General features: G+C 43.9%; 1 protein-coding gene across 5 annotated transcripts in view; it reads left to right on the top strand.

Annotated features, from left to right (window-relative positions):
- Window positions 1-536: 536 nt before the first annotated feature.
- SCYL3 (SCY1 like pseudokinase 3) overlaps window positions 537-10,606 on the top strand; it is a 44,119-nt gene continuing 34,049 nt past the window's right edge. Inside the window, exons 1-2 of one of the 5 annotated variants that reach the window (XM_041758308.1) lie at window positions 537-1,352; window positions 5,731-5,944. In XM_041758308.1, coding sequence (XP_041614242.1) covers window positions 5,780-5,944 — 165 coding nt within the window. In that variant the 5' untranslated portion in view covers window positions 537-1,352; window positions 5,731-5,779. Of the gene's footprint in view, window positions 1,353-2,253; window positions 3,067-5,730; window positions 5,945-10,606 lie in introns of those variants that run through there. The other 4 variants (XM_041758301.1, XM_041758287.1, XM_041758277.1 and 1 more) reach the window with 4 other exon arrangements.

The raw sequence follows: 10,606 nt of genomic DNA, 5'->3' as shown, positions 1-10,606 counted from the left end.
CGGTGCGTTCAAATTCTTAAAAAAAAAAAAAAAAAAAAGTATCACATTTTGAAGACCGTACAAAAGATGTAAAATATCTCAACCATTTTGTATATCGGATGAATGTTTAAATGCCACTCTTCTGGATAGATTGTGTTAATATATATATATATATATATATATATATATATATATTTTTTTTTTTAAATATATTAAAATTAACTTCATTTTTACTGTTTTCTAATGTGGCTACTAAAAAAAAAAAAATCTTTCTGAGTCACATTTGGGGCTTGAAGTCCATTTCTAAAGGACAGTGCTGACCCAGAACAGAACGCTCAGCGCTGGTCAAGCTTATCCAGCCTGCTCCCTAGTACATATTTAATACGTTTCTGAATAAGCGGCATGTATCTGACCTTTTTGCTTCCACTTAACCTTATGCAGAAATTGTGGAATCCTTATCCATCTTAAACCTCTTCAGCTACCAGGAAGAACCTCAAAGTTTGGGATGATCAAATTATTCAGGTCAGCTGTCAACGGTGAGGCTGCAGAGCATTTAGCAGGGATGCGAGCAGGGATGCGAGCAGGGAAAATGCAGTTCACTTAGTCGTTTCAAAACTATTAGGTATATTCCCACAGCGTCCTATTAAATAAGCACCATTTAATATTGATAACAGGTACTATAAATAGGAGCACCCGCGATTTACTCTTTGCTGAACCAAGCCTAACTCCAAACTTCCGTCTCAGCGGCCGGAGCCAGAAGCACCTCCAGCGCCGCCGCCTCCACCAGCCGCTGCACGACTTCGGCCCACGCAGCGCCACCAATCGCCGCCGCCGGGGCGAGCGACGTCACTCCGAAGGCCCCGGCCGGCTTCCCTACTTCTTTTCTGCGCCCCGCCCCCTCACGATTTGTCCGAGGCGACGGCGGCCATCTTGGATTCGGGCGGATATCACATTGAAACTGCGCGGCTCAAGGCCTAAAGATCAAAATTCAGGCCGACTTGAATGTTCAACGTAAACGCCAATAGGAGAAACATTCTCCCGGGCCGCCCGGGCCCCGAGAAGGAGGGAGCGAAGCCGCGACCGGCACCGGCGCCCACACTCAAGATGGCACGGGCGTGAGAGTCACCCGCGAGGCCGCTCTATCTCGGTTCCGGGTTGGTTCAGCTCCGTGGTGGTGCCGGAGGGCTGGAGGCTGGCGTTCTGTCCGGTTTCCGGGCCCGTCTCTATGGTGTCGGAGGGAGCGTACCCCCCGAAGATTGTGGGTGTAGTGGCTACAGCCTCACAGGGTAGGCGAGGGTGGCTGGTGTCAACAGGGGGCGAATTGGGGACCGGAGCCAAGACCCTCGGCCGCCTCCCCCGCCGCCCTCCCGCAGGTAACCGGGCGCGCTGCGCCGCGTCCGCCGTCAGTGCGGGGCCGGGCCGCGGGGGAGGGGCCGGGCCGGGAGCGCAGGCAGCGGGGCGCGCGCCCCACTCGCGGGTCCGCGCTCGGCGCGGCGCCGCCGCCGGTTGAGCTGTGCCCTCCGCCTCCGCTCGGCCTCCCGACGCTTGTTTGCGGGCGACCCCGGGCCGGCGCGTTGCTGCCGCGGAGCCGGGCGCGCGGGCAGGTGTGGAGGGGGGGAGGGGCCAGCGAGCGGGAGCGCCCCTCCCCCCCCCCCCCCCCCCGCGGTGGCGGTGCGACCCCGCCGGCCCCGGGTCGGAGCGTGCGGTGGGAGCCGGGGAGCCGCCTGCGTTCGCGCTCCAGGGCGAGTGCCGGCCCCGGGGGAGGCCCAGCCGCCTCTGTCCTTGCAGCGTGCTTTTGCTTTAGGATATAAAAAGGAGACTCTTCTTGTTGTCGGAGTGTATTTAGGAAGCCATGAGAATACCGAGTGGTCCTGAATTCTGGAATCCGCGTTGCGGTAGTTTTTAAGGACCGGTGTGCATACCCACGTAACATCTCAGATCCCAGCCGAAATCATACTTCTTTTGGCCCATAAAGGCTTCCTTGTGTATTGCTGGCCAGCTGGCAAGGCCGGACTGAGTGCAATCCAGGGAATACGCGCGTGAAACTGATCAGAGCAAAGGATGGGGAGTAACGTTACCACCAGATAACTAAATATCCATCGGCACGGGGGGTGTCCTAAGGACTCACCATGCGAGCCCTTAAGTAGCTTTGGAACCTCCAAGCAGAGCGAGCTGGAAACCAAGATCATCTCGATTAATTTTTGAGGAAGAAGAGAGAGTTCCTTGGATGACGTGGGTTTCTTGAGTGTATGAGTTGCCCGGTGACCTGGACAAGCCCTTGCATAATCCACAGGTGGCCCGGAAATGCGATGTGCTCCCTGGGAAGCAAAAGGGTGGAGGAAGACGGGTGAACCAGGACCTAAAGAGAAGGCTTTGATGCCGGCTTAAGCCAGAAACTGCCCATCTAGCATTTTTGTCATAGCGGGGATGGTAAATTCTGCAAAATATCCATGCTGAGGTCACAGTATTAGACTATCTTTCTGTGGGTTTTGATTTTTTTTTTTCTTGTGACTTTTTTATTTCAAAGCGATCAACAGCACATCTCTTTATCGCCACCAAATAAAGTGTGTGCTGGAGGCGGCCTGTAATCCTACTACTCTGTGAGCATTGCCCTCCTGGAAGGAGCGTCAAGGTTGATCATGCTATCAAAACAGTCCAGTGGCATCCTTTCTCTCAAGAAAGGGAGACATTTCTTTTTTTCTTTAAGGTTGAATTTCTTCATGTCTTAGACCCTAAATATACACTGCGAAGAAAAATTGCCAGCGTGAAGCTTGTAAAGGTTTTGTAAGTCCAGATGTTGAAAAGCCCAGGGTTCCCAGAAAGACGAGTTTTGCTGTCTATAAATAACTAAGTAAATGTCCATCGCTGTACCTCTTCTGACTGCCACTCATTCAGCCAGAGCATCACTCTTCAGTCCTGGTGACCATCTCCTTGGGGACTAATATTAAAACTAAACAAACACCATGATTTTCTGTCAAGAGGATTTTCATTTTCTTGCCAGTTTCACATGTGTTGATTTTGGAGAGCTGTTATTTTGTGGCTGAGAGAGAAGGAAGTTAGACTAGCCTCCCATACGTACTTTTCAAAGTAAGCCTTCTCTGACTAATCCCTCCAGTCTGACTGGTTTTTCAGACAGTTGTTGTAGAGTTGAGTTTTCTGCTGACAGAATGGCAACTGGTTTCAAAGAACGTGGACCCATTCAAGCTACCTCAGGCCGACCTCCGGCTACCCCTGATTATAGGGGTGTCCACGAGGCAGGGAGGAAATGGATTTGCAGCTGGGCTTCCCCAAGCCTCAAGATGGAGGGTAGTAATGTGTCCCTATAAATCTGACTAAGCTACTCCCAGTGTTTGCTTTTCCTCCTTCTGCCAACTGCCTTCCTCTGTGTTTGCCAAGTTTCTGCTTCTTCATGGCTTTGGCTCACCAGAGACCTGACTCTACCTCATGGCATCCTTTTACCTTTAGCTAATGGAAATATCGCATGTTCATTCAGATTCCTGAGGCAGGCAAAGATCTGGCCATTTTAGCTTTTCATCCAGGCCGTGGGTCGTAGACATGGCTGACGTGTGAATTGACTGTCCTTTGGCCCAGAAGAGGCACTTGACCCATTCACTGTGCACCAGAGGAGCAAGACCCAAGTACTGAACATGACCCCTCACTGTTTAGCAGTGAGATCGTCACATGTGGGCAGGGGCCACACCATCTCCACAACAGGGGAGTTAACAATAGTCACTTTTCTCTGTGCGCCTACGTTAACACTAATTTTATTTATTTGTGGTCCTAGTAGAGATTGGGACATATGGTTGAGATACTTGGCATTTTTAATACGATGTGTTTTTTTTTTCCCCACTGTTCTTAAGATAAATTGCAAAGCATACAGGAGCTCAGTGGATTTGTTGCAAAGATGACTTAGTTCTTATCCTCGGAAATATTCTTGGATTTTGAACAGTCTCATTTTTAGATAGCTTTAGCCCTCACATGTGCTGTCTTCCTTATACAGTGATGTGTGGGGGTCTGTAGGCGCTGGGGATTCTCTGTGTTAGGTATGTGTCTTGAGCAGCATTTCATACTTTGGTAACACAAAGTGTCATGTGGGACTTCACTAAAGTGGAAAAAGAATCTAAGTAGTGGGTCTGTGATGATTATTAGGTGTATATTTATTCAAAGGATGGACTTCCTTAACTGAAAATTTTAAAGCTCTATGTAGCATTTTCGGCCATGTTATTTTGAACTAGCAACTTCTTGCGGCATCGCCAGAGTTAGTAAGAACTCTCTTTTATGTTTTATTTTTTACATCATGGTAAAGCCAGAACTGCAGACTGACCCAAACTTTTCAAACATACGTAGTTTGGCCTATACAGGTTCTAAAAACATTTGAACTGACATTGAAAAAAATGGAAATTTCACATAAATATTCAGGCTCTTGGATCTTTATGGTGAAATGCATGATCTGGTGGCTCTGGAGTTGCAGTCCTGATTGGAGCTTTGGTGAAGGCCACTCCCTCCGAGTGCAAGCCTTCTCGGTAGGTGCCTGTCACACGTGGTAGGACCTGTGCTGCTCTCCTGACTCTGCAGGACTACCCTGCAGTCCTGGTATAACTGTGGGAATGTGTCTCCCCATTGCAGAGAAAAAGGTGTTTTTATTGTAGAAGACTTGGCACATGTGTGTCTGTCTGCCAGCCTGTGAATTACCCGTGATCCGACACCCACCACAAATCTCTGTTAATACTTACTTGAGCATATTTTTTCAAGTCTTTCTGTGTGTGTGTCTCTATGTATATAAATAGGTAGATACATGCATATATGTAGACATAGATATATAATGTGTATTTGTTTTTGAAATAGTGTTATTGAGGTATGATTGACATAGAATAAACAGAACAAGTTTTAAAGTGTACAGTTTGATGAGTTTTGGTATTTGTAATCTCCCTTCACCATAATCAAGATAACAAATGTATCAGTTCCCCCTAAAGTTTCCTTATACCTCCCCCTCCCCATCACAATCCTCTCTTCTCCCACGGGCCCCTTACCCTGAGCCCCCACCCCAGGCAACCACTGATTTATCTTCTGTCATTATAGGGTAGTTAGCATTTTCGAGAATTTCGTGTATGTGTGGGGTTTTTTAGCACTTGGGATGATGTTTTGCACAGTTTTGCACTCCCCTTTTTACTCAGCCTGACCAGGAAGAGCACGGAGGGCACTCTCTTTGTTACATTTCCTTTACCTGGTGTTCAGTGACTTGTCTCTTTCCTTTCCCACTGTCAGACTGGTGTTGCAGTGCTTTGCTTGGCCTGTATGAACTCTCCATTTGTTAACATGTTTCTAATCATTGTTAGAAATACTCTAGGTTGTAATGTTCTTTTTTTATAATTTTAAGTTCTTGTAGAACATACAGAAATTTTCTCACTGATGAATAATCAGATTTTGCAACACTTCCCTGTTAGGCAGGGATCTTATTCTGGTTCTGTTTGCCCTCACACTCGGGAAGGTCTCCTTTGGGCTGCAGTGTTGGGGAAGGGCAGTAACTGCCTCTACCCGGTTCAGTGCATTTTCTCTAGAGCAGATGGTTGTTAACTTGACAACAATTGCTGCTAACTTGCTGAGCATTTGCCATTTTCATTGTCAGATGGCCTAGTTGATGAGGATCAAAGAAACAAGTGGGTCTGAGTGGCTGGGTTGGGTCCTTGTAGAGCTCCAGTGGGTGTTGCAGATAGAGACTTCTGTTTGCCAATGTTTTCTGTTTTCTTTCAGCTCAGCTTGGCTTGCAGAGGAGCTGCAGCACTGCCTCACCGCATAAGGGATGGGATCAGAGAGCAGTGCCTTGAAGAGCTATACGCTGAAGGAGCCACCTTTCACCTTACCCTCTGGACTTGCCGTTTATCCCGCTGTACTGCAAGATGGCAAATGTGCTTCCGTTTTTGTGTATAAGAGAGAAAACGAAGACAAAGTTAACAAAGCTGCCAAGGTACCGTGATAGGTGACAACTTCATAGTACTTTATACCGTCTCGTTTTTTTGTCTTTGTTTTTTAAAGATTTTATTTATTTATTCATGAGAAACACAGAGAGAGAGAGAGAGAGGGGAGAGAGGCAGAGACACAGGCAGAGGGAGAAGCAGGTTCCGCGCAGGGAGCCTGATGCGGGACTCGATCCCAGGTCTCCAGGATCACACCCTGGGCTGAAGGCAGTGCTAAACCACTGAGCCACCCGGGTTGCCCCCATCTTGTTTTCTGTTAAAAAGTATGACTTTGAAATTACTAAAGGTCAAAGGAAATAGACCATAAGGTATAGTGTTTTTATTCATATCCTTTAAGAACATAGTTGTCCTTACTTCATAGGAAAATCTCCCAACTGGCATTGACATGTCAAATACCACAGATATAACCCAAAAGCTTCATAAAACTCGGTGTGATAACTTTTATCATATTTTTTAGTGAGAAAGTTTGGAAGGTAATTAATATGGCTAATATGAGGTAAAGGAAGTTAATCTAGCTTAGCAAAAATCTGTAAGTATTGACAGTTTGGTAAGTATATTTTTTAATTTTTAAAATTTATTATTTTGATTTTAATTTTTAACTTTTTACTTTTTCTATTTTAATGTTTAACATTTAATTTTTATGTTTTAATTCTTAAATTTGAGTGTAGTTGATACACCATGTTACATTAGGTTCAGGTGTCCAACACAGTGATTCAACTTCTCTATATGTAACGCTGTGGTCACCATTAGTATATTGATGATGGACCTAGAGAAAAATACTTTAGAAATTGTAACTACTGTTGTTGTTGTTTTTTTTTTTTTTCTTTTCCTGAGGTATTGTGAGGTCCTCAGAAAGATTTGAGCTAGAATGTTGGGTTGGATGCCCCTGAAAGAACACTGGGCCTGAGCTCTGGTTTTTGCTTAGAGGCCTTAGTCAGATCAATTTCCTCTTCAGGGAAGAAGTCCTCCTGGCTCGCTCACACCTTCAGGCCACTGCTCCTGAAGGGGACCATCAGGGGATCCCAGCCTCTTATCAGAAAACATGATTGCACCTCAGAATATAATTCAGTAAAACAACCCTAAATGTCATATTGAATTGGAGAAAAAAAAAAGGCATTCATTGGTGGTTCCTTGGATAGCTAGCCATTTCCTTGGATATTGAGCCATTCAGATTATCTTCAGGAAGTAGAGTTGTGGCTGTTCTGTGTTAATGGCAGGCATACTAATTTCAGATTGACTTACAGCTTTATTTTGTTAGAGTTGTGATCTTTGAGTCCCATCATGCTAGCAGTAACTTAGACATTGATCTCTATTTCATATCTGCTTCATAGGTCTGTTTAAATGGCTTTTACCTTTTTTTAATGATTATAAAGGGTTTTAGTATATATATCAGTAATGGAATTTTGGCATTTTATTTGTCACATCAGTTCATTATTTGATGTTATGTCTTTGATCAGGCATGAAGTTAACAGTTAAAAGATGGCGCGTAGGGAAAATGTTCTCCTTGGGATGCATTTTCTATTAATTGTGGTAGAAAGTAGAGCTGGCTGTTTTATTGCTAAAAAATTTCGCTTTTTGGTAAGACCATGTTTTTGTCTTTTCCATCCCATGTAGGAACTGTTAATATTTTTTATTGTGATTTTGCAAAAGATAAAATGCCTTTCTTCACTGTCGTATTCTAATATGCAGTTCATATCTGACATACTTCCTGCTATTTTCATCTAATGAGATTGCATTTTTTTAAGATTTATTTATTTATTTATTTATTTATTTATTTATTTATTTATAATAGACACAGAGAGAGAGAGGCAGAGACACAGGCAGAGGGAAAAGCAGGCTCCATGCCAGGAGCCCGACGCGGGACTCGATCCCGGGACTCCAGGATCGCGCCCTGGGTCAAAGGCAGGCGCAAAACCGCTGAGCCACCCAGGGATCCCCGATTGCACATTTTTTAAGTAAAAAATTAGGGTGATTAGGATGACTATAATACTAGAGATTTATCATCTTTTTTTTTTTTTCATGAGACCAAGAAAGTTGAACAACTCAGATCATAAATTTTTGTTTTGTTTTGTTTTTTTAAAATGGCTCCATGCCCAGCATGGAGTCCAACACAGGCTTGAGCTCATGACCCTGAGATCAAGATCTAAGCTGTGATCAAGAGTCAGATGTTCAACCAACTGAGCCACCCAGGCACCCCCAGATCATAATGTTTTTAAAGGAAAAAAAAGATCCACTGTCAGTGTTTGAGACTTCTGGGCTATGGAAATTTCAGAGCTTGAGAGGGAAGATATTTTCCTCCCTAAGTATACACTTTTCTAAACCATGGCTGCATCTTTTCCAGTAGTTCATACTTGTCTCTTATGTTCTGCAGGCCATCTTGTGGCTTTGACACATGAATCTGAGGAATTTGAAATAGCAACAAAATGATAAGGAATCCCAATTTAGGCCACAGTACTTGGAAAAAAATGTATCTCATTACATCAGGTTTGAGGACGTTGATTTTCCTAGATACCTGAAATATTAAAACAATATAGTCTGCTCATGTCACTTTGTCTAGGGTTCAGGCTCCCAGTCCTACCTGTGATAGTTTTAGTAACCACTTCAACCACTTCAAGAAGATATACAGTGTTTTCCTTGTAAATTTTGTGAAGTCACTTATGTGTTCTTCCTCTTGTGTTATAAATAAAAAACAACAGTCACACTGTACTGTGACCTCTGGAATAAGATGAAGCGCAGGTATAACCTTTGGCTACAAAGCAATATTAGATATTCTTTAAGTCCTTTAGATCTTCTCATTGTATCTTGAATTCATTAGCTATAATAGTATAATTTTCTCATTGGTGGTTATGACTCATTTCTAACGAATAATCAATAAAGAATGGTAACTGCTACGTCAGAATTTGGTTACGCTGGTTTGCTGTAATCTGAATGCTTTGTTGGGGCCTCATGGTAGGGACAGACTCCTAGACTGACTCCTAACTGTCTTCACACCACCAAGGCAGCCCACTGACTCCAGGAATACATACATGAATGCTGTGCGCATGCCTTGGGAGACATACATTCTTCTTCCTGATGGATTCAAGCTGCTTTCTGGAAGGGTTGGTCAGCATTTTTGAGAGTGGTCATGAGAGAGAAGTAGAAGAGATGATTGTGTTGCACTTGGTGAATGCTTTGCCACTCTTCCTTATATTGACAGGTTCTCTTTGTTCCTGCCCCTTAGCCCTTTTCTATGCTATTTACAACTCTTCTTCCAGTAAATCAACTTCCTTACGTCGTCAGCTTTAAAAAAAAAAAAAAAAATTCCTTTCCCTTGTAATCAAACTCTCGTCCTCTTGCAAGACTCCTGAGCATGATCCACTCAGAACTTCAGAAGTGCCCCCATCCCTCAGGTGTGGTGAGCCCTCCAGATGGTGCAACCCTTTTCCAGCCCCCACCTCAGTTTTCAGAGCTCACCCTCTCCTCCTCTCCCCTCTAGTGCTTAAAACCATCTGGCCTTCCACCCCCAATGAAGTATCTGCTAAAACCTCTTGTCCAAGTTTCAGATCTGCAGTCTCACTTGCCCATGGAATATCTCTACCTGGGTATTTCATCAGCATTAGCACCTCGGATGCAAGCTCTCTAACACAGGATTCTATATCCCCTTTTCTTCCTGCATGTTATTCTGTCTCTCTCATCTGACCTCTAGTTGGCATTTAAAGATGATGTACTTCCATCATTGTCTCACATTTACATTTTAGGGGAAGAAAGAAGAATATTTCTCCCTGAAAACTCATGCTCTGTAGTGTAGGCATCTTGGTTATTTTGTTTTATTTCTTCAAAAGAGTGAAATTATGGCTGGCTTCCAGTCTGAAAACTTGAGGGTGCATTTGAGCTAAATAACTACTATGTTGTGTAGTTCTCAAAGAGAAATCACAAACCAAAGTAGAATGGGAATGAAAAGTTACATCCCTGGAGCTTGAATGAATTCTCTGGAGAGCTGGGTCATAACCCATTCCTGAAAAGTAGAAGTAGTTTATATTCCAGACTTGGCTTTCACACGTCACATCTCTGTGTGGGCATAGATAAGTATAAATCTTGACAGATTATCCAGTGCTACTCATTTTTAATGAGAGAGGTCCTTACTCAGAATCCTCTTTCAAAGGCCAGCACTGGAGCAGTGTATGGGTGTACCTTGAAGGCAGTCCTTCCACAAAGTCCCTTCTCTCCACCAGAACAAATCATTGATCTCTTTTTGGTTGATGTTCATTGAGAAAATCTCCTAGTTACACTTAGCAGGTGCAATCTTGTAGCTCCTTTGGTTCTTTGGAGCAACAGAAGCTTGAATCAAGAAATGTTTCTATGTGATTAATTGCTAACTTTCCTGTGAATCTTTATGCAAAATTTATGCAAAATATCATGTATGTGTTGAAGGGGAGCAACAAATGAGGCTCTTGCTAAGTTAAATGCCGTTCCGAGTCATAGGATGAGTCATTACTTTCTTCCTTCATTAAACAAGTCACTGTGAACCAAGGATTTTACTGAGAATGTAGAATTAAAACATAAGCAGAATGAAATTAATTACTTCATTTATTTATCAGGTAAAATTTACTGACACTGTATTTCCATGCCAGTACTCAACCAGGGAGTATTTCTCCCTGATTTACTAGTCTGCC

This window comes from Vulpes lagopus, chromosome 1 (assembly GCF_018345385.1).
Source record: "Vulpes lagopus strain Blue_001 chromosome 1, ASM1834538v1, whole genome shotgun sequence".
NCBI lineage: Eukaryota > Metazoa > Chordata > Mammalia > Carnivora > Canidae > Vulpes > Vulpes lagopus.
The sequence above is the reverse complement of the archived record's forward strand: the minus strand, read 5'-3'. Positions and strand labels throughout refer to the sequence as shown.